The following is a 24,496-nucleotide window of genomic DNA, read 5'->3' as shown; positions in this document are numbered from 1 at the left end:
GATCAGTCCCTTTATGTAGCAAGTCACTAGAGCCGTAAGGGTACATTCACACGACTGACGTGTTTTACACAAAACACGGATACCGGCTGGCAGGGCAGGCGCTATATAGAAAATGCCTAGTCTTGTCCACAATTATATTTTTTGCGGGGTTGCGGAACGGAACAACTGATGTTAACTTAACACAGTGTGCTGTCCGCATCTTTTGCGAAACGGATAAGGACCCATTCATTTAGATGGGTGAATGAGGCCTTAAGGAAAACTGGCTTAGATACCTATAGTACCCAATCAGATTCCACCTTTAATTTTCCAAAGGAGCTCTGAAAAATGAAAGGTGGAATCTGATTGGTTGCTATGGGCATCTCAGCCAGTTTTGATAAATCTCCTCCAGTTGCGGTGCTGTAATTCTAACTCTCCAGAGTAACAGGACTGAGATTTGCAGAGCATTGTCTGCAACATGGTCATGGCAGTGCATTGGTGAATAAATGCCCATTGGCATACATAGTACAGAAAATCTCCTTATCCAAGTCACACCTTTCCTGCCAGTATGTAGGATCAGCTGTTTGAACAAGGGAGCAAGATATTTGTATTTCAATTGCAGCAGATCTGCAAGGTTCTCCAAAGTCTACTTCGCAGATTGATTATGAAACAGTATATAGAACAGTGTAGCTTAAAAGAGTTGTCCATTCCTTTACAATTGATGGCCTTTTCCTCAGGATAGGCCACCACCATCAAATTAGTGGAGGGGTCGGACACACATCTCCCTGATGGTCAAATGTTCTCCAGGAGCTCCTGGGCCCGAAGTTGGCACCAGAACTGCACAGCTCCATCCATTGTGTAATGGATGGTGCTGGTTACTGCAGCACTGCTCCCATTGAAATTAATGCAGCAACAAGCTCTGTCCAGTGCACAATGGACGAAGCTGTTTCGATCCAGCACCAGAAATACAGGAGAACAGCTGATCAGTTGGGGTGCAGGGTGTCAGAACCTCTTTAACACTGCATTATATCCAATACTCCCATTATATAGTCTTGGCAGCACTTGCAAACTCAAATTCTTGATCCACCATGGACCAAAGGGATTTAAAAAGAACCCATCAGGTTGAAAATGCATATTAAATCTGCCAAGCCGCATTTTATTGAGCAGGGTGAGCTGTCTGCTTATTCTGGGCTTAGGAGCCTGTGACATTTCTTATAAGAATGTGCATATAGAAATATCTGTCAATCACTTGTAGGACCGCCCACTGGACCCCTAAGCCTAAAATGAGCAGAGGTGTAAATGAATACAAGTTATACTATATATTTTCCCACAGAGCTATATATCAATCTGCTCAGCTCCTTCTGCTCTATAACATGAGTAATTAGCAAAACGTTGTCATTGCTAATTAAAATGAAAGGAATCTGTCACATTGAACAGACAGCCATATCTTCCAGAGGCAAATTGCAGAGCAGGGAGAGCTGAGGAGATTGACAACCTGTTTTGTGGGAAAAGGTTTAGTATGACTTGTAAGTAACATTTCTGCTCATTTTCTACTTATGGCCGTCAATCACTGGACTTCTATCTGTACGCACAAGGCAATCTGTCAATCATCGGCTGAGACCACCCACTGGACTCCTAGTGAGCAGATTTTTCAATCAATAGGTTACAGGTTTTACCGACCATTTTCTCACAAACCAATATTATCAATCTGCTCAGCTTCTCCTGCACTTGGTAGATTAAGGGCTCATGCACACGAACGTATTTTCTTTCCGTATCTGTTCCTTTATTTATTTAATTTATTTTAATTTATTTATTTTTGGGGGGGGGGGGGGGGACTGTGTGCATTGCGTTTCCGTATGTCCATTTCACAAAAAAATAGAACATGTCCTATTATTGTCCGCATTACGGACAAGGATAGGACTGTTCTATTAGGGGCCGGCTGTTACGTTCTGCAAAATATGGAATGCACACAGACGTCATCCGTATTTTTTGTGGACCGCAAAATACATACGGTCGTGTGCATGAACCCTAAATGGTACTTGCATGGGGACCAGTTCCGTTTACAGAATAGTTATACCTGCAATGTCCTAATAAATATCTATAACTAAAAGCAACTAAATTAGTATTCGCAAGTAAAACTTGATACCGAAATACAGTCATCGGACAGGCGAAAGCTTTATTTCACTGGTCAGAAATCCACTACTATAACATTTACACCATGACTACTGAATGAAACAGAAGCACTTACTGATTGCTTAACGAAATTTGGAGCGAAATCATTGGCGTCGAGGACAGTTACGGACATCGTTCCAGTGGAAGATAGGCAGCCGTACTTTCCATCCATGTCACGGACTTCAAGTAGAAGGGTGTAGTGGTCTTGAGTCTTGAAGAGAAGCGTTGGATTTAAAGTATGAAATTACAATTCTCTGTCCCGAGAAGTCTTATTTTTTTCAGCTACAAACAATGACTCTAAATAAATAATTTCCTCCGCTCTTTCTATGGAGTGTGAACTGTATATAGGTATAAATATCTTCCTCAAATGGATAAACACAACACTGCTGACTTTATACAACTCTAAGATGTGAGAAGAGGTGAAAAGCCTGTATGGACCCAGAATACTAGTGTGGATGGTGTTTGCTCTGGGTTTACACATATGCTCTAGGTGGAAATCGGACAGGGAGACCTTCATACAATACAATGGAAATATACTGAAACAAACCATATGCTTCAGAAAGAAGGAAATAAATACTGAATATTGTGTGAAAGTCATTATCTGTACTCCACGTTTCTGAACTATCCATTTCCATATGATGCTTTTAAAAGGAACACTACACACAGAAAATGCATAAAAGACATATAAAAAGCATATGACCTAAAAAAAAAAAAAAAAAAAAGGACATAAAAAGCATAAAACACAAAAAAATTTAAAAATAAAAAGATTCTCCCTGCATCTCCTCCTTTCACTTAGATCCTACGAATGCTTGCTCCCAATAATCTGCCCTTCTAAAAGGTGCAGGCGGTCAATGAGCAAAATGCTCATTTATCGGGAGACAAGCAAATTTTCATTTCTGGTCAGCAGATTGTGCTGTTTAAACAGCACTCTGTTGGCAGAAACAGGGCAGCTGTACGACTATGAGAGATTGCAGTAGCCATCGCTCATTCTCATACTGTGGAGGTGATCGCTGCATGTAAAAGAACGAGCAGCCAGTTGTCGGCATAATCAGCTGCTCCTTGGGCCATCATTCCTGTTTGGCCTCATTTTACAGTTAAATCTGAGAATATATAACGAAATCTGGTTGTCGGGAGGTCCTCCTCCTCATAATCCTATGACAAGATGTAAGACAAGTGGCTGGAGCAGGAGCCTCCCTTCTTTACCCCACTCGCCATCAGTCTCCAGCAGAAAATGAATCCCTACAAGGCTGTTTGTGTCCGGATCATGCAGAAAGTGCTGCAGACTGACAAACAGCAAGGGCAACTAGATTTTTTATCTTTTCATCCATTTCTAGGTTTGGTGTTCCTTTAAAATATTTGCCGACGATATGTGCAGTCAGTATTTGACAGCACAATTTCACTAGCATTTTACTCGATCTAATGCTCCAAGTTCTGCTGGCCTATTGCTGGTCAATTCTATGCAGTTAGATTAGAAACCCCTGTGGAGGAACACCAACCTCTCTGTCAAGCCTGTTTGAAGCGGTGGTGATTATGCCAGTTTCTCCATGTATGTTAAACATAACAGGTGACGGAGGAATTTGTCCAATGATATAATATCTCAGCTTGGTGTGCGCAGAGCCTGCCAGATCTCTGTCAGTAGCATTTACCCTTCCCACAACAGTATCTGTGAAGGAAAGAAGGGAAAGAAAACATTATAAGCAAGCAAATAAGGTTTCATAATTTAATACCATTGCACATGAAGTTTCTAAAATCAAAGCCATTTTCTGATCAGGTGCCTGACATGACCGTCACGGATCTCTCCATGTTCACCGTTGAAAATAATTTCACTTTAAAAGTGGAAATCCACCAATTGAAATAAACCTGCCAACTGTTGGGCCCGTGAGCTTGAACACCTACCACATCCTACAAAGGGGTTGTTGTGCTCTACCCTACATGATGCCATTCACAATTCTCACATTTCCAAACTGCTGATTCTAAGGAACAAAGGTGATTACTTGGTCAGTTGTCTTATTGGCTGCTTATTTCTGAACAATCCTGTATGTGTATGTAGACATCTCTTTTACTTCATTATATTAAAACAACTGGCTTTCATGTGTACAGTCGTGGCCAAAAGTTTTGAGAATTACATAAATATTGGAAATTGGAAAAGTTGCTGCTTAAGTTTTTATAATAGCAATTTGCATATACTCCAGAATGTTATGAAGAGTGATCAGATGAATTGCATAGTCCTTCTTTGCCATGAAAATTAACTTAATCCCAAAAAGACCTTTCCACTGCATTTTATTGCTGTCATTAAAGGACCTGCTGAGATCATTTCGGTAATCATCTTGTTAACTCAGGTGAGAATGTTGACGAGCACAAGGCTGGAGATCATTATGTCAGGCTGATTGGGTTAAAATGGCAGATTTGACATGTTAAAGGGAGGGTGATGCTTGAAATCATTGTTCTTCCATTGTTAACCATGGTGACCTGCAAAGAAACGCGTGCAGCCATCATTGCGTTGCATAAAAATGGCTTTACAGGCAAGGATATTGTGGCTACTAAGATTGCACCTCAATCAACAATTTATAGGATCATCAAGAACTTCAAGGAAAGAGGTTAAATTCTTGTTAAGAAGGCTTCAGGGCGTCCAAGAAAGTCCAGCAAGCGCCAGGATCGTCTCCTAAAAAGGATTCAGCTACGGGATCGGAGTGCCACCAGTGCAGAGCTTGCTCAGGAATGGCAGCAGGCAGGTGTGAGCGCATCTGCACGCACAGTGAGGCGAAGACTTTTGGAAGATGGCCTGGTGTCAAGAAGGGCAGCAAAGAAGCCACTTCTCTCCAAAAAAACCATCAGGGACAGATTGATCTTCTGCAGAAAGTATGGTGAATGGACTGGTGAGGACAGGGGCAAAGTCATATTCTCCGATGAAGCCTCTTTCCGATTGTTTGGGGCATCTGGAAAAAGGCTTGTCCGGAGAAGAAAAGGTGAGCGCTACCATCAGTCCTGTGTCATGCCAACAGTAAAGCATCCTGAGACCATTCATGTGTGGGGTTGCTTCTCATCCAAGGGAGTGGGCTCACTCACAATTTTGCCCAAAAACACAGCCATGAATAAAGAATGGTACCAAAACACCCTCCAACAGCAACTTCTTCCAACAATCCAACAACAGTTTGGTGAAGAACAATGCATTTTCCAGCACGATGGAGCACCGTGCCATAAGGCAAAAGTGATAACTAAGTGGCTCGGGGACCAAAATGTTGACATTTTGGGTCCATGGCCCGGAAACTCCCCAGATCTTAATCCCATTGAGAACTTGTGGTCAATCCTCAAGAGGCGGGTGGACAAACAAAAACCCACTAATTCTGACAAACTCCAAGAAGTGATTATGAAAGAATGGGTTGCTATCAGTCAGGAATTGGCCCAGAAGTTGATTGAGAGCATGCCCAGTCGAATTGCAGAGGTCCTGAAAAAGAGGGGCCAACACTGCAAATACTGACTTTTTGCATAAATGTCATGTAATTGTCGATAAAAGCCTTTGAAACGTATGAAGTGCGTGTAATTATATTTCACTACATCCCCGAAACAAAGATCTAAAAGCAGTTTAGCAGCAAACTTTGTGAAAACGAATATTTTTGTCATTCTCAAAACTTTTGGCCACGACTGTAGGTGAAGGGTTGTCCAACATTGACTTTTTTTTTATTCTACCCCCCACCCTGCTGGACATGTAAAAGGGAAGTATACTTACCTGCTCCCTGAAGCTCTCTTCTGGCTCCTTGGGTACTGAACTATATTTACAGCACTTCCTGTCCTGCATGTTAACTACCAGCACTGACAGGGTCAAGTGCACCCCTGCAGTCAATGTGTGGCCTCAGCAGTGACGAGTCTCCAAGCAGCACATTACTTCTGGCTCATGTGCCACTTGGGGACACGCCACCGCCAGTCACTGGCTGCAGCGACACACATGAGCCCATCCGTGCATAGTTTACAGATGGGGAATGGAAGGACCCACAGAGCCTGAGGAGATTGGCAGAGCACGGGTAGGATCCAGTTCACACTTCAGGTTAAGGCGAGTCAAAACCAGTAGTGAAGCCTCCACAGAAATAAGGTTTAATAGAAAGATATTCACCTGCTTTTGACTCACAATAACTGACGGAAATAACTGAAGTGTGAACTTGGTCCAAGTATACTTCTCTTCATATGTCTGGGAGGTTGAAGTGGAATTTCTTTCCAAAAAATAAATAAATAACACACACATCAGCGTTGGACAACTCCTTTAAGAGAGATTTCTGTCAGCAATGTCACTCAAGATATTTTTTGTAGAATTTATGGTTTTCCTGCATATCAACCTGACCTATACACACACACACACACCCTCATATGCATGGTACACTTATAAGAACAAGCAGACACAACAATGCTATGGCGACTTACCTGCACGGCTGTTCTCCAGAATTTCTGCACAAAATGTCTGTTCTGTAAAAATAGGTGCATTATCATTGTCGTCTTCTACTACAACTGGCATGTCTAGGGGGGATTCAGGTGCATAACCATCGGGTGTTTTTGCATAAGCTATAAGCTATAAAGAAAATAAAAAAATAAACGCATATACAAACTTAAAAAAATAAACAAACAGAATGTTTAATGCATTTCTTTTACCCCTTAAGGCTACTTTCACACTAGCGTTCGGGGCTCCGCTTGTGAGCTCCGTTTGAAGGCTCTCACAAGCGGCCCCGAACGGATCCGTACTGCCCCAATGCATTCTGAGTGGACGCGGATCCGCTCAGAATGCATCAGTCTGGCAGCGTTCAGCCTCCGCTCCGCTCAGCAGGCGGACACCCGAACGCAGCTTGCAGCGTTCGGGTGTCCGCCTGGCCGTGCGGAGGCAAACGGATCCGTCCAGACTTACAATGTAAGTCAATGGGGACGGATCCGTTTGAAGATGACACAGTATGGCTCAATTTTCAAACGGATCCGTCCCCATTGACTTTCAATGTAAAGTCTGGACGGATCCGTCTGAACTACTTTCACACTTAGAATTTTTTCTAAACTATAATGCAGACGGATCCGTTCTGAACGGATACAAACGTCTGCATTATAGGAGCGGATCCGTCTGAGCAGACATCAGACGGACCCGCTCTGAACGGTAGTGTGAAAGTAGCCTTAGGATTTTCCATTTTCATTTTTTTACTCTCTGCCTCCCCAGAGCTATAACTTTATATATTCTTTTATTTATATAGCCGTATGAGGGCTTGTTTTTGCCAGAAAAAGTAGTAGGATATCACATTTATAATTTTTCTTATGTTTTAATCTTTATCGCCATATTTTGATCCTCCAAAACTTGGTGTGATCTGTAGATTTTATCCATACTATTTTGGAGTGTGTATAACTTTTTTTAATTACCTTTCCGATTTTTTAGGGTGGTGAAGCGAAAAAAAAAAAAAAAAGCCAAATCGCCCATTTTTTTTTTTTTTTTGTGATAGCGTTTACTGTACGGGATGAATACATTTATATTTTAATATTTCGGGTATTTTGAGACGTGCCAATGCCCATTATCTTTTTTTATTGCTTCATTTTAATTTGGGAAAAGGGGGTATTTAAATATTTACTTATTTTTTTCCAAGGGGAACATAAGATCATCTGATTGCTTCTCAGATATATCTGCAATGAATTACCATTGCAGTCTATGGGAGATTCAGTATGTCCTATGGAGCCCTGCATCGCTGTGGTAGCTTCGGAGCCTTTAGAAAACTGGAAGCCACCAAACAAATGCTCCCTTGATTGCAGTCTTCAAAATTGACCATGGCATCTGCGGGGTTAAATGTCCATGATCGGCAGTACCACCTTCAGGTATCTGCTGTTTAATGGTCTTCCGTCACCCCCAAAACACATTTTTCGTTTTTGGGCTTGTTAAAATCCTTATTGAACGACTATTCCCTATATAGGGCTCTTACCTTGGTCTGTGGCTTCGTTTAATTAAAAGTCGATCTTTTAAAATATGCAAATGATTTCACTACCAGCAAGTAGGGCGTCTACTTGCTGGTAGCAGCCGCATCCTCCTTTTAAAAAAACGCCCCCTCCTCCTGTTGATTGACAGGGCCAGGGAGCGCTCTCCTCCTCCGGCTGGCCCTGTCAGCATTTCAAATCCCGCGCCTGTCTTCATTCGGCGCAGGCGCTCTGAGAGAAGGACACTCGTCTCCTCAGCACTCCCTCAGTGCGCCTGCGCCGATGAAGTCTTCTCTTTCGGTGACGTCTTTTCTGTCAATCAACAGGAGGAGGGGGCGTTTTTTTTTTAAAAGGAGGATGCGGCTGCTACCAGCAAGTAGACTCCCTACTTGCTGGTAGTGAAGTCATTTGCATATTTTAAAAGATCGATTTTTTATGAAACTAAGCCACAGACCAAGGTAAGAGCCCTATGTAGGGAATAGTCGTTCAATAAGGATTTTAACAAGCCCAAAATGAAAAAAAATGTGTTTTTGGGGTGACAGAAGCCCTTTAAAACTGCAGAAACTTGGACACCATTTTTAAACCCCAGACTTCCGCTGTACATGTATAACAGTCATCCTTAAAGGGTTAAAAAATGCTTGATCCTTTGCTCTTAGGGAGTCCAACGATATGCATGCTGTCCTCAAAATTACTTAACGTTAACACACAGTGATTCCCCAAGTGACCATAGACAGCAGCGGTGAGCCAGGAGAGAGAAGGGAGATGGCACGTGCGCACCGTCTCCTCAAACAGCTGATCGGCGGGGGTGCTAGGTGTCGGACCCCGACTGATCTGATATTGATGACCTATCCGGAGGATAGGTCAACAATAGTAAAAGCCTGGAAAACCCCTTTAATGAAAGTGAAGCAACTTTATGATGCAATTTGTGTTTCAATTCCTCACAGTTTTCAATATCTCTGCTTGCAGTGGGTCAATGTAAACATTAACTGCTTACATCCAAAGACTGAAAACTCATCCTCTTTATATCCAAATGACTGATACAGGTGCATGAACACTTATGTGTATCAGACCTAAAAAAGAATATGCCCTGGCAATACCCGTGTTACCAGCAAAATCGTTAGGACAGGTTTTCAACCTCTGGCTGTAAACTAGAAAATGTTTTCATTTAGTAATTGCAAGCATAGATCCTGAAAACGGTTAGGATTTGAAAGACAAAATGTATTAAAGATGTACTCTGAAATACCTGGAACATACCTGGAAAAATGGGTATTCTTCACGATCAACTGGTCCATTGACATAGATATCCCCGGTTTTCTGATTTATTGTAAACAATCCAATGGGCGGCTGATCTACTCCGCTCCCAGAGATGGAGTATAGAATTTCGTAATCTAACTGGGTGTCAGATTGGATCTGCAGGAGAAATGATATAGGTTGCATTTAGAACTGTGGCACTTCTCCAATTTCCCTCCATAGGAAGATAAATGATGATAATAAATGGTCACTGTGTGCCTTGGGCACTATAGTGTATCACCGTACTGCGGCGGCAGCAGGAAGCGCACGGCGTCCTAGCAACCAATGACGCCGTGCGCTCCTGCACTCAGAATAAATCCAGGCCGGTATCACACGGTCCGTGTTTCACGGACGTGTACATGAGGCTTTAGTCCCATGTTCATGTGTCCACGTTGATGAGAAAAATTATGTTTTAATATATGAAAATGAGCCTCTAGGAGCAATAAGGGGGTTGCCATTACACCTAGAGGCTCAGCGCTCTCTGCAACCTCTGCACTTAGCCTAAACATCACCACACCTGGCCCAGAGGCTGCAGAGATAGCAGAGCAGTCAGGTAGAGGTAAGGCCTCTTTCACACAAGTGATACGGATGGGGTCAGGATCTGTTTTGATTTCTGCGATGTGTGCGTTTTTTCTGTCTCCGCGTGAAGAAAAACTGGAGAACAATAATCTACATCTCATAACAACCATCAGTGAAAAAACACATTGCTTCCGGATGCCTTCCGTTTTTCACACAAGCCCCATTCACCTCTATGGAGCCAGGGCTGCATGAAGAACGCACAGTACAGATCATGCTGCGATTTTTCCTCATGCATGAAAAACATACACAGACCCTTTAAAATGAATGGGTCAGAATTCCGTACGGATGCTATGCATGCACAACACAGATCGCATCTGGATGGAAAACTCGCTCGAGTGAAAAAGTCCTTAGGTGTCTACATGGGTTTATTAACACTGGTACTGAACTGCAAAGCTTTTCAAGAAGATTTGGTGAACTCAAAAGTAAGGAAATGTTAGCAGGCAAAGCCAAACATCCATTCATCAGGAAAATGGAGCTTCTAAGGCTACTTTCACACTTGCGTAGTTTGATTCCGGCAGCCTTTTTCCGTGCCTCACCAGAACTCCCCTATTACAGTCAATGGGGACGGAGCAGCAGTCCGGAGGCACACAGTCACTAGCGGCAGGACAGATCCGGCAGGCTGTTCACCCGCCGGAACAGCATGCCGGAGGTCCGTGCCGCTAGTGTGAAAGTAGCCTCAGTCAGAAAAAATGACATGCGTTTGCATACAGTTTGTCAGAAAAATGCATTGCAATACTGGATCCGTTTTTCCGGTGTCATCCAGCAAAACGGATCCGGTATTTATTTTTTCACATTTTTAAAGGTCTGCGCATGCTCAGACCGGAATACCGGATCCGTCAATGTGGCAATTTGAATGCCGGATCCGGCACTAATACATTCCTATGGAAATAAATGCCGGATCTGGCATTCAGGCAAGTGTTCCGGAATATTGGACGGAGGTAAAACCGCAGCATGCTACGGTATTATCTCCGTCCTGAAAAGTCAAAAAGACTGAACTGAAGACATCCTGATGCATCCTGAACAGATTGCTCTCCATTCAGAATGCATTAGAATAAAACTGATCAGTTCTTTTCCAGTATCGAGCCCCACCGTAGAAAAGAAATCGCAAGTGTGAAAGTACCCTAACATGTGTATGTTCATAGCTGTGTAGACTGTACCTTTTCAACCAAATATGGATATTTTCCTGCGTAGTTCTCCATGATTGAAAAGGGTATAGGGGCCCATCTTCTTTTTGTACGCTTTAATAGTAGTTCTCTGACATGCCTGGTTTTGCCAGCCTGAAAAAAGCAGAACACACATTAACAAACAGCACACAATAAAAAATAATAATTATGTTTTACATGTACTTTTATACATTAGCTACACACAAATTTAAAGAAAATTCCCTAAGCACTTTTTCTGTGTTAGTCGGCATGGCTGTCTCCAATTCAGAGGTACTTTCTATAAACAATATGGAGTAGATTAGATGGCAGTTTTCTAGTATAAGGTTATCGAACTTGGCTGTATGAGTGATCTAAATATTCTGTAGAGACTGTTCTTGGCACTACATTCCCAACATTTCATTGCAATGAGCCAAGAAATCATTCCGGGATTATTTAACTGATGGACCTATCCTCAGGATAGGTCATCAGTATCTGATCGGTGGAGGTCTGACACCCAGGACCCCCGCCAATCAGTGCCTGCAGTAGCGTTGTGGCCTTCTCCACCTTTGCCTAGGTGCAGCTCAGCCCTATTGAAGAGAATGGGGCTGAGCTGCGATACCAATCAGAGCCGCTATACAATGTACAGCTTTGTGTAAGCCCCAATGCCTTCCCAAACAGCTGATCGGCAGGGGGTCCCGGATGTCAGAACCCCACCAATCTGATACGGATTACCTATCCCGAGGTTCGGTTATCGGTTAAAAAAAATATTAAAAAATTAATCTCAGAAAACCCTTTTAATGACAAGTAGATCAGATCATAGAAAGTGTGCACACTGCTTTAATACAAAGATATTGTAATGTTGCATTTGGGCGCCTATGGATCACCGCCACCTTTTAACAACACCAGATTACAGCATCTGAGGGCATTTCTAGGAACAACCCAAGACGCTGCCACTACTTGCCATGCAAGTTCAAAATGTAAATGGCAGAAAATAGTGAAAATTACCTTTGCTTCAGATACAAGTTTAACGTGAATAATCTTCTCAGTCAAGAAAACTTTATCCTTCAGAATAATCCCAAATGACAAGGCATGATCGGGCATTGTAATTTTCTTGGTAGAATATATGACATAATGGGAATCCTCCTTTTTAACAATAAAATCAGGACTGTTTGTTTCTCCGAGAACGTAATCGGGATACATACAGGATTTCAAGTTTACTAGTGAATAAAAAACAGCCAGAATTAGAAGAGAGGACCTCTACATACAAAAGACTTAAAGGGCTTCAAAAGGTAAATAAATAAAGCACTATCATATAAAGTTCACCTAGTAATCGACATCCATATTAGTTATTTTGCTATGAGAGATCCATGTTTGGTTGGCATGTGTCACTAGAATTGTGACAACTTGATATAAAAGGTGGGGGCATGGGCTTCATATTACATTGAGAGAATTGGCGTTACCCTTAGGCCTTTTTCACACTACCATTTTTTTTTTCCGTTTTGCGGGCCGTTTTTTGCGTTCCATATACGGTCCGTATACGGAACCATTTGTTTCAATGGTTCCGCAAAAAAAAAAAACTCCGTATGTACTCCGTATGCATTCCGTTTCCGTATTTCCGTTTTTCTGTTCCGTTGAAAGATACAACATGTCCTATTATTGCCCACAAATCACGTTCCGTGGCTCCATTCAAGTCAATGGGTCCGCAAAAAAAAAAAAACTCCGTATGTACTCCGTATGCATTCCGTTTCCGTATTTCCGTTTTTCTGTTCCGTTGAAAGATACAACATGTCCTATTATTGCCCACAAATCACGTTCCGTGGCTCCATTCAAGTCAATGGGTCCGCAAAAAAAGCGGAACACATACGGAAATGCATCCGTATCAGTTCCGTTTTTGCGGAACCATCTATTAAAAATGTTATGCCCAGCCCAATTTTTTCTATGTAATTACTGTATACTGTATATGCCAAACGGAAACACAACAAACAATAAAACGGAACAACGGAACCGTGAAAAACGGACTGCAAAACACTGAAATAGCCATACGGTAGTGTGAAAGAGGCCTAAACCAGATGAAACAACCCTCAATGCTCAAAGTGGTTTGGAAATTAGCAACTATATTAAAAGGGGTATATCCACAGGAAAGAGGATAACTATTAGATCAGTGGGGGTCCTACTGCCGGGATTCCCACCAATCACAAAAACGGGGGCCGCTTACCCCCTGCAGCCAAAACCCCCGAAATCAATAGAGTGGCTGATCGGACACGCGCAAAGCCGCTCCATTCATTTCTATCGGTTTTCCACAGATAGTCGAGTACAGCCCTCGGCTATCTCTGGAATTCCCATAGAAATTAATACAGCGGCAGCACGGGGTACGGAAACCCTGTTCTTGCAATCGGTGGGGGTCCCAGCAGAAGGACCCTCACCAATCTGTTATCTCCTGTCCTTGTCATAGGGGATAACTTATTGTAACCAGAACACCAGTTGCTCTTTCCTGGTACAAGCACTGGTAATTCCTTTTAAAATGTTTCGTAACAAGGGAAGGTTTATTTGAAGATCATGCTGTTTGGGTTATCATTGGTTTGTAGTATTTACTATACAATCCTGGTTTTGGACGTTAGCAGTACTTCATAATGTCATATAAATGTATAGACACCACCAATTGGGTCCTTTTAAATGGGCATAAAATCTGCTCATAACTAGCAAAATTCACCAACATAGAAAGCTGATTGGTTAAGCTTAAAGGGGTTGTCTCACTGCAGCAAGTGGCATTTATCATGTAGAGAAAGTTACTACAAGGCACTTACTAATGTATTGTTATTATCCATATTCCCTCCTTTGCTGGCTGGATTCATTTTTCTATCACATTATACACTGCTCGTTTCCATGGTTACAGACCACCCTGCAGTCCATCAGTGGTGGTCGTGCTTGCACACCGTAGGAAAAAGCGTCAGCCTCTATGGTGGCCAGGACCATGGCAGCGCACATAGGCTAGTTCTTTTTCCTATATTGTGCAAGCACGGCCACCGATGCTGGATTGCAGGGTGGTCATAACCATGGAAACGAGCAGTGTATAATGTGATGGAAAAATTAATCCACCCAGCAAAGGAAGCAACATGGATAATAACAATACATTAGTAAGTGGCTTGTATTAACTTTCTCTACATGATAAATGCCACTTACTGAAGTGAGACAACCCCTAAATGTATCAAACATCATGAGTATGTTCAGATGAACAACTACACGGTCTGGTGTGGCCCCGCCTGCAGGATCCACATATTACTTGAAATAGCAAGTATGATGAAGCCCGGCGATAAGCAGTCATCCACATGCATATCCTCCGGCCAGAACACGCCGTGTACCGGCACCCTAAATGCATCACTGTATTTCTGCTGCATCCCAGTGTATTTTTGCTGCATCCTATCCCATAATCATAAAAGAAAGAGCAATTCATTAAAGGGCTTCTCCAGGCTCATAATTATTTTAATTTGCATTTAGTGCTCCAAACACTGCTTAATTCTACCACAAATACCTGTTTTAGATGTTAGCACTTTACCTGTTCCCAGCATCACTGCTTCTGGGACGGATGTTTACATGAAGAACTTCCTGTTTTCTTTAGCTTCCTGCTGGGTTTGCCTAGTACTGTAAACCAAGGATACTTTGCTGAGTAATGTTTCTCAGGGTTTGTGAACCCAGCAGGAAGCAGATGAAAACAGGAAGTTCTGCATGTAAACATCCTGTCCAGAGCAGCTGTTGCAGAGAACAGGGGAAGGAAACTGCCGATGCGAAAAATAGGGATTTGGGGCAGAATACACAATGTTTGGGGTACTGCATTCAGATTAAAAAAAAAATAATTATGGGACCAGATAGCCCCTTTAAGGTCTTAAAGTAGCAGCAACTTGTTCATTTCCATAAGTCCGCCTCCCCTGGCTGGCAGTCTGCTGTTTTCATTACTTCCAATAGCAGTGAATATGCACTACACAGTGCACCAACGCAAACTTTGCTGTTCCCGTAACAGCCCATGCACACAACCATTGGATGTTTTGCGGTCCACAAATTAAAGATCCGCAAAACATGGATACCGGCCGTATGCATTCCGCAGAACGGAACGTCCGCCCCCCTAATAGAACAGTTCTATCCTTGTTCTATTTTATTTTTTTTGCAGAACGGCATGAATGCACATGGAGTAATTTTCATTTTTTTGCGACCCCATTGAAGTGACTGGTTCCACATATGGGCCGCAAAATAATGGAATGGACACGCAAAAACAACGAGCCCTAAGTCTCAAGTTACCAGAAACAGAGTAGCATTCATTGACTGCTAAAAGAGAAAGGTTCCATTAACACATTTTGCTGCCCACCCATGACCGGCCCTATGATAGAAATGCCTTGTCCGCGGACACGAATAGGACATGCTCTATTTGTTTTGCGGGATTCTGGAACAGATGCAGACCCAGAACTACGGACGTGTGAATGGACCTCTTAATGAAACGACTGGGTGCTGGACTCTCAGATGATTCCATAACTGTGGCCACCCTCAGCCAGTGCTTACTGTGGTTATTCCATCTTGGCTATGAAAGGCTGAGCTAAGAATGCCCCTGTAAATGAAACCACACGTGGGAGGTAGCAGTAGACCATCACTAAATGTATTGGAATAGACTGAAGGGCAGAAAACCACTCACCTTGGCCAACTACAGCTCCTGATTGGATAACAGGTGGTACTGTGAACTTCAGTTTGTGGCATGGCTTTCCCAAGACGAGCAATGGCTAAAATAAAAATAATAATAATCTAATAAACAATGTGTATTAGTCATGATAACAGTAACACATAATAAAAATAATGATAATATGCCTAGAATAACATACCTACGGTACTTATTCCTGCCTCGCTAGCACTTTTTCTGTGCACTACTAAGTATCATACGACTTCCACCAGTTTGAAAAGGTAACCTTGCCCATAAAGATCAGTTTTCATTGTTGTTTTGCCAAAGAGCCGTTTCGCTTCCGCCTTTGTCTCTTTTTTTTATTGTGACTACACAGATCTTGCCCAACGCTTTTACTGAATATACGACATATAATATCAGCGGATTATGGGAAGGCATTCATTGTGGATAATCCGTACATACAAGTAATGTGCTGTTTCATGCTGTCCCCCATAAAATGTCAGGGGCACTAAGGATTTTGTATTACGTCATTGTCTTTATCAGAATATATTAAACCTGCTACTGTTGTTCAAATCATTTAGAATATCCTATAAATCTTAAACTCCTCCAAAAGAAATGGGGAGGGCAATAAAGCTATTTTATCACAAACTAATCTTCTTGCCATTCTGCTTTCCCAAGCGCCCACCCCCCACATTCCTGTGACCGAGTGCTTGTATTCCTGCATTAACCTATGTTAGGGGTCATGAGAAGTAGTAAATCAGCATTTCCCCGTCTTACAGGAACAGCTCGCTTTACTACCTATTCATGGAACAAAGGAGCACACAACTCAATAGGTTCTTCAGAGCATTCAGCGTTTCTCAATCTATTTCTTAAAGGGAACCTGTCACCGGGATTTTGGGTATAGAGCTAAGGAGATGGGTTGCTAGATTGCCGCTAGCACATCCGCAATACCCAGTCCCCATAGCTCTGTGTGCTTTTATTGTTTAAAAAAAACTAATTTGATACATATGCAAATTAACCTGAGATGAGTCAGAGCTTGGAAATATGACTCTTCTCTGGTCACACAAGTAAGATATGACTCTTTTATGTTAATTTGCATATGTATCAAGTCGGGTTTTTTTTACACAATAAAAGCACACAGAGCTATGGGGACTGGATATTGCGGATGTGCTAGTGGCCATCTAGCAACCCATGTCCTCAGCTCTATACACAAAATCCTGGTGACAGGTTCCCTTTAAGACACTTTCATAAAACAAGAGAAAAAGGCTTCTGTGGTCTCGCCTTCTATTCTGCACCAGGTCTACACCAAATACAAACACCCCTGCCACCACAAGCCCTCGAAATTAACATTGAGGTCCTCCGCACTTGGTGACCATTATTCAACACAGAGAACCTAAAGAAGGTCTAGTTTTAGTTCCTTAACATCTAGTTAAAGACATCCGATTAAAGATATTAGTAATTATTATGTAATATATTTCAAGATCAAGAACAGCCAGTATTATTCTTTATGTAGTGCCAACACATTCCATGTCTTCTACATTTTTCAATCGGTCTCCATTAAGGTCTATAAAAATTGGCAATGGAGGGCAACTGTAAAAGTTGGCCAAACACAAAAATGCAAAGTTGATAAAAACAGATGATTTGAATGAAAATGACCATCCGTTTGGTGACCTTTAACAACCAAGGATCGTTTTAGCCCACAAATAAAAAACCATCATGTTCTGTAAAGGAGTCGGCCATGCTGGTCAATGAACCATTTTTTGGTGAGAAAACGTTCTTTTAAATATATCCAAAAATATTGTTTGTCCAAGGTCATTGAACACGTATAGACGGTTTGAACAACTGAAAAAGCCAACATGTACTAAAATGTGTGGGTGGGTCTAGGTCAGGGGTAGGCAACCTCCAGCACTCCAGCTGTTGTGAAACTACAACTCCCAGCAGGCATACTTACTCTGCTCTTCTCCAAACTCCCATAGAAATGACTGGCCAATGTGTATGGCCACCTAAATTGGCTGCTAGAGTTAGACCCCTTTCACACGGACGAGTATTCCGCACGCGTGCAATGCGTGAGGTGAACGCATTGCACCCGCACTGAATCCTGACCCATTCATTTCACTGGGGCTGTTCACATGAGCGATGTTTTTAACGCATCACTTGTGCGTTGCGTGAAAATCGCAGCATGTTCTATATTCTGTGTTTTTCACGCAACGCAGGCCCCATAGAAGTGAATGGGGCTGCGTGAAAATCGCAAGCATCAGCAAGCAAGTGCGGATGCGGTATGATTTTCACTCATGGTTGCTAAGGAGACGAGGGATGTATGACCCGGGATCCCATTTACTTTATTATTTTCCCTTATAACATGGTTTTAATGGAAAATAATAGCATTCTTTAATACAGAATGCTCAGTATAATGTCAATTGAGGGTTAAAAAAAATAATAAAAACAAATCTCACCTCATCCACTTGATCGCGCAGCCGGGATCCTCTTCTTTGTTCTTCTTGAAGGACCTGCAAAAGGACCTTCGCTGAAGTCATCATGGTTAGCGCGGTGATGTCAGCGAAGGTCCTGCTGAATGAAGATAGAAGGTCCTTCTATCTTCATTCAGCAGGACTTGCGCTGACGTCACCGCGCTCACCACATGGTAAGCATGATGACGTCAGCGAAGGTTCTTTTGCAGGTCCTTCAAGAAGAACAAAGAAGAGGATCCCGGCTGCGCGATCAAGTGGATGAGGTGAGATTTGTTTTTATTATTTTTTTAACCCTCAATTGACATTATACTGAGCATTCTGTATTCAGAATGCTATTGTTTTCCCTTATAACCATGTTATAAGGGAAAATAATAAAATCTACAGAACACCAAACCCGAACTTCAGTGAAGAAGTCCGGGTTCGGGTCTGGGTACCAAATTCAGTTTTTTCTCACTCAAAACGCATTGAACTCGCGATGAAAAAAACTGAACGGAACGCAATTGCGGTCAAAACTGACTGAAATTCGATTTTCCCTGAACGCACGCACCTGCATCACATCCAGCCCTCACTTGCAACACCCTTGTGAAAGAGGCCTTAGGGTTCATGCTCATGAACTTGTTCCGGCCAGGCCCGTGCTGCGGACCGCAAGTTGTGGTCCGCAATACACGGGAACCGACCATAGGGCCAACGTATATGGGTGCAGGACCCATTCACTTGAATGGTGTCTGCGATCCACATCTGATGGTCCGCACCACAAAAAAAGTAGTGCATGCACTACTTTTTTTTTGCTGTGCAGAGACACGTACTTCGGAGTGCTTCCGTGGGGTCCCGTGCCTCCAGTCCGCACCTTCCGGATCGCAGACCCATTCAAGTGAATTGGTTCGCATCCTTGATGTGGTGCACAAATGGCCGGTGCCCGTATATTGCAGACCTGCTGTTTGCAGGCTGCAATATGGGCACTGGTTGTGTGCATGAGGCCTTAATCGTTTGGCCAACAACTCTCTCCAAACTCCTCCATACACTTAGCTGAACATGTATGTGTATTCTATGGGGAGGGCAGAGAAAGAATGCAAACAAAACTAAATTGGCAAATCTTGGCGTTCAGTGGGTTCAGACGACAGAACACTAATGGGGGCATTTTATCACTGAAACCAATTCCCCTCCGAGTTAAGTTTTTGATGAAAATATTACATTGTTCCTGGCTTTTTATTCTTTTTTTTTTTTTGCAAAAAAAAAAAAAAAACACTTACCAAAAGTTTGCTGAAATCCAATGGGGAAATAATAAACCCACTACAAACAAGGCTTTTTGTGTTTGTGATATTTTTCTTTTTTTCGTATTTTTGCATTTATCGAGTGTTTTTGTCTTTTTAACACAAGATGCTCTGGGTATGGCGTGTTTCCCCACAGGCTTCTCATAGTCTGCAAAAAATCATGCTAAAAATCTATCTGAATAAAAATGGCATTTTTATTTTTTGCATGTAATTGAAGCCTCAAACTGCTTTTAACAGGTGCCTACAGAACAGCGGAGAATGAGACTCCCCCATCACCACCCGGCCCTATCATCCCTCTCTTTCAGGAAGCAACAAAAGGTAATAGAAGTAGATTAGGCAACTGCTGTACAGGAAACTCCCTAATATACAAGAGTATTTGATCCTCCTTAATAACCATGAAAGCTGGACGACCATTGCAGCATTAAAATACAAGATTGCAGCTCGGCTGTTCAGTACAAAGGAAGGCGCTTTACCTCCATATTGTCTACTAAGCAGAACAAGCCATAGCTGTCAGACCTTCTAGCTCTATGATCCGATTCAAAGGAATGACCCTGCTACGTGACCCTCGAGATGAATTTTGGCTTTTGCAACTTTTTGAGCTTCTTCATGCAAACATTTGCAACTTTTTGTGATATTACACTACCCGATCCAGTACTGATAACAATAAAAAGGTGTAGGTCAGATTTAAGAAATTAGGAAGTTGCAAGTTCACTCCAGCACCAGCAGGGGGAGCAGGTGGTAAAGAAAACCTGGAGTAACGTCTTCAGACAAAATCAAAGATGCACCAAATTCAACAATGCAGGCCCACGTAAATCTCGCCCCAAATTCAACAATGCAGGCCCACGTAAAGCTCTCCCCAAATTCAACAATGCAGGCCCACGTAAAGCTCTCCCCAAATTCAACAATGCAGGCCCACGTAAAGCTCTCCCCAAATTCAACAATGCAGGCCCACGTAAAGCTCTCCCCAAATTCAACAATGCAGGCCCACGTAAAGCTCTCCCCAAATTCAACAATGCAGGCCCACGTAAAGCTCTCCCCAAATTCAACAATGCAGGCCCACGTAAAGCTCTCCCCAAATTCAACAATGCAGGCCCACGTAAAGCTCTCCCCAAATTCAACAATGCAGGCCCACGTAAAGCTCTCCCCAAATTCAACAATGCAGGCCCACGTAAAGCTCTCCCCAAATTCAACAATGCAGGCCCACGTAAAGCTCTCCCCAAATTCAACAATGCAGGCCCACGTAAAGCTCTCCCCAAATTCAACAATGCAGGCCCACGTAAAGCTCTCCCCAAATTCAACAATGCAGGCCCACGTAAAGCTCTCCCCAAATTCAACAATGCAGGCCCACGTAAAGCTCTCCCCAAATTCAACAATGCAGGCCCACGTAAAGCTCTCCCCAAATTCAACAATGCAGGCCCACGTAAAGCTCTCCCCAAATTCAACAATGCAGGCCCACGTAAAGCTCTCCCCAAATTCAACAATGCAGGCCCACGTAAAGCTCTCCCCAAATTCAACAATGCAGGCCCACGTAAAGCTCTCCCCAAATTCAACAATGCAGGCCCACGTAAAGCTCGCCCAAATTCAACAATGCAGGCCCACGTAAAGCTCGCCCCAAATTCAACAATGCAGGCCCACGTAAAGCTCGCCCCAAATTCAACAATGCAGGCCCACGTAAAGCTCGCCCCAAATTCAACAATGCAGGCCCACGTAAGGCTCGCCCCAAATTCAACAATGCAGGCCCACGTAAAGCTCGCCCCAAATTCAACAATGCAGGCCCACGTAAAGCTCGCTTCAGAAATTCTCATTCCCCATATGTACATTTAGCTGATCCTCAGATGTACACAGATACACAACATACCATGACTAGTTACATGTAAAATGAAGGGTGACATCCTTACAAAAATCAGATAACGCTCGACCAAAGTCTCTTGTCATCTGTAGTGTCTTCTTCTACCACAATATGAATAGATCTACAAGGAAGATCAAGAAATGCAGAAGCTAGAACTTTAGCAGAAGGAACACGGCCGGCTTGGTGTAGGTTCTCACCGAGTCTTTAGGAGGTTTTCTCCAGGTTTTTCAGCCAAAGCCAGAAGTGGATGGAAAAGGAATCAGAAATATCAAAGGAGGACCTCTACTTCTTATTCCAGCAGGATTCATTTTTGGCTTTGGCTGAAAACCTTCAGGAAAATCTGTATAAAAAAACTCAGTGGAAACCAACTCACAGTAAGGTCACGGAATTTCTGGAGGAGGTTTTGAGGCAGATTTCCCTTCAGGTCTTTTCAGCCAAAACCAGAAGAAGATTCCAAATGAACTGGAAATATAGAGGAAGGGCTTTTACTTCTCCTTCCGGCTGGATCCACTACTGGAAAAACCTGAAGGAAAACCTGCCTCAAACCAGCTCCAAAAATCTCCATGTGAACCTACCCTTAAGGTCTTCACTATATCTCCAGCAGGCATTAGGGCTCATGCACACAGTTTTTTTTTTCCCGTTTTTTGCGTTCCATATACGGAGCGTATACAGAACTATTCATTTCAATGGATCCGCAAAAAAAACGGAAGGTACTCCGTATGCTTTCCGTATTTCCGTTCAAAGATAGAACATGTCCTATTATTGTCCGGACAAGGACAGTACTGTTCTATCAGGGGCCAGCTGTTCCATTCCGCAAAATACTAAAAAAGCCATACGGTCGTGTGCAAGAGGCCCTAGTAACAAGTCCTAACTGAAGCTCTTGAGGCGTGGAACATGTCCTATAATGCCTCATTCAGACATCAGTGTTTGGTCCGTGATTTCCATCAGTGATTTTGAGCCAAAACCAGGTGCGGCTCTAAACATGGAACAGATACAGATCATTCCCTTACACCTTATGTCTGTGGAGGCTCTACTCCTGGTTTTGGCTCCCAATCACTGATGTGTGAGTGAGGCCTAAGACAGTATTCCTCACCTCCGGTCCTCGGGACCCACCTACCAGTCATGATTTGAGAATATCCTGCAGAATGAATACCTGAGGTAAGTCCTGATGCACTGACACTAATTAGATCACCTGCTCAATACTAAGGAAGTCCTGAAAACATGGCCGGCAGGTGGTCCCTGAGGAACCCGTCTACAAGACATACATAATGGAGCTCATGTATCAAGAAGTCTTCAATAGGAAGATGACTAGAACATGAAGCACAGAAACGGGTGTATATTGGGTCTCCTCCACTGTTTGCACTAGAACCAGTGTCGCCAGGAAGCTCTTATTCGATGCCTTGCCATTACAACCCTCACTATCTGTACCTAAAAAACGGAGAACCCTTCACCTATAACCGGCCAGACAACTGAGACTAGCGATACGTGACCTTCTATTACTGTTATATCAAAGTAGTAATATATATAAAAAAATAAATAAAACCGCACACTAAGGATCTTAGAGAAGCACATAGTAACCGTACTCCTTCCCAGCAGTAACGGATCTCTTAACCTCAGCCAGTCGGCAAACATAGGGTTAAGCCCTGGCACACATTAACCTCTGCCTAGAATACAAGAAGCAAACATGACACATACTCAGACGGGAAGTCACAATACTAAGGGGCCATTCACACATCCGCAATTTCGTTCCACATTTTGCGGAACGGAATTGCGGACCCATTCATTTCTATGGGGCAGCAGATGTGGACAAGAATAGGTATTTCTATAGGGGTGACAGGCGGGCGTGTTGCGGATCCGCAATTTGCGGGTCCGCAACACACCACGGAAGTGTGAATGGAGCCTAAACCCTGTACAAGCTTTCACAAATCCACGGGGAACGTTCAGATGTAGCAGTGCCGGGTTTGTCAAGATCTGTGGTTTTACCTGGGAATTAGGCCGTTTCATACGTCAGTGTTTGATCAGTGATTGTGACCCAAAACCAAGTGCAGGGCCAAAATACAGAACGGATGCGAATCTTTCCGGTATAACCTTATCTCTCTGCAGGCTCAGAATCACTGATCAAACACTGACATGTGTCTTACTGTATTTTAAAGGCACTTGTAATACAGACACATCCAGGGGATAAATCACACATTCAGCTCTGCTATACACCGGGGTTGGGTTTCTGTTTAGCCTGGTGGTCAGCAGAACATGGGAGGCCGGCCGTCAATTGTCAAACCCTTCATGAAGAACACGCCATGCTGTATAATGTAATCATTTATAGTATGTATATTTATAATATGTAATAAAGGGTGTCATTCATAAGAATATGTAATAAATATGTATATTAATCTGTGTCATTTAAAATAATAAGATAATTCCTAATATTTAAAACTGTATGTAAAACGTGTAACATGTGGAATTACTTCGCATACCCGGCCAGCTCTGCTACACCAGTCTTCTACTATTACTTACTACTATAACTAATGTGAAGGACAGAACACACCCTAGAAGAGGTGGCAGATCGGGAAGGATCCCGCCATCCAGCAGCTATTCCCACGGGTCAGAGACACAAACCTCTCCAGAACCCCTAGCTATGTCCACTGACAGGAGGAATAATAAAGGAGCCCGGTCACTTAAAGGGGAAGCACTCACCAGGAGCAGTGCCAGGAAGCAGCCCGTAATAAACAATCCTCTACACGATGCTGTGGAGCCCATGGTCCTAGAGCGCGCCGGCGGGCAGGGGGTTAATCAGCTCCTACTGGAGAAGACGGGGCAGCGAAGGGCCCGGGGCGCTGCAGCAGAGAAGACGTCTTCCAGTGTGTGTGGCTTTACCAGGCGGCTCCTCCAGCGCACTCAGCCTGCTGCCTCCCTGTCTCCCCTGGACACTCTGTACACCTGTGTCCCCTCCCTGGTGGAAGCCATAGAGGTGTGACCTCCCAGATGGGCGGGGCCTCGCTCCAGTTTCATAAATAAACTTCTTTTTTTTTTTTCCTGACTCCCTCTTGTGACTGAGGAGCGAGTCATGTCGTGCACCTGGGGAGGGCAAAGTCCTCCGCCTTGTGTCACCGGCTTTCCGTGAGTCAGGAGGAGGCCGCATTCCTGAGGCCTCCCCACAGAGCACC

The 24,496-nt window shown here is 43.2% G+C and overlaps 1 protein-coding gene across 2 annotated transcripts in view; it reads right to left on the bottom strand.

Moving 5' to 3' along the window:
- Positions 1 to 24,280, bottom strand: part of LOC121002248 (desmocollin-3-like) — a 60,169-nt gene extending 35,889 nt beyond the window's left edge. For both annotated transcript variants that reach the window (XM_040433621.1, XM_040433620.1), the window contains exons 1-8: positions 24,027 to 24,280; positions 15,763 to 15,847; positions 12,090 to 12,301; positions 11,100 to 11,219; positions 9,328 to 9,483; positions 6,562 to 6,706; positions 3,645 to 3,811; positions 2,225 to 2,359 (exon numbers count right to left, since the gene is read on the bottom strand). In XM_040433621.1, the coding sequence (XP_040289555.1) occupies positions 2,225 to 2,359; positions 3,645 to 3,811; positions 6,562 to 6,706; positions 9,328 to 9,483; positions 11,100 to 11,219; positions 12,090 to 12,301; positions 15,763 to 15,847; positions 24,027 to 24,089 (1,083 nt within the window). In that variant the 5' untranslated portion in view covers positions 24,090 to 24,280. The remainder of the gene's footprint in view (positions 1 to 2,224; positions 2,360 to 3,644; positions 3,812 to 6,561; positions 6,707 to 9,327; positions 9,484 to 11,099; positions 11,220 to 12,089; positions 12,302 to 15,762; positions 15,848 to 24,026) is intronic.
- Positions 24,281 to 24,496: the final 216 nt, after the last annotated feature.

The sequence above is a fragment of the Bufo bufo genome, chromosome 5 (assembly GCF_905171765.1).
Source record: "Bufo bufo chromosome 5, aBufBuf1.1, whole genome shotgun sequence".
NCBI lineage: Eukaryota > Metazoa > Chordata > Amphibia > Anura > Bufonidae > Bufo > Bufo bufo.
This window is presented reverse-complemented; position numbering and strand designations above follow the sequence as displayed.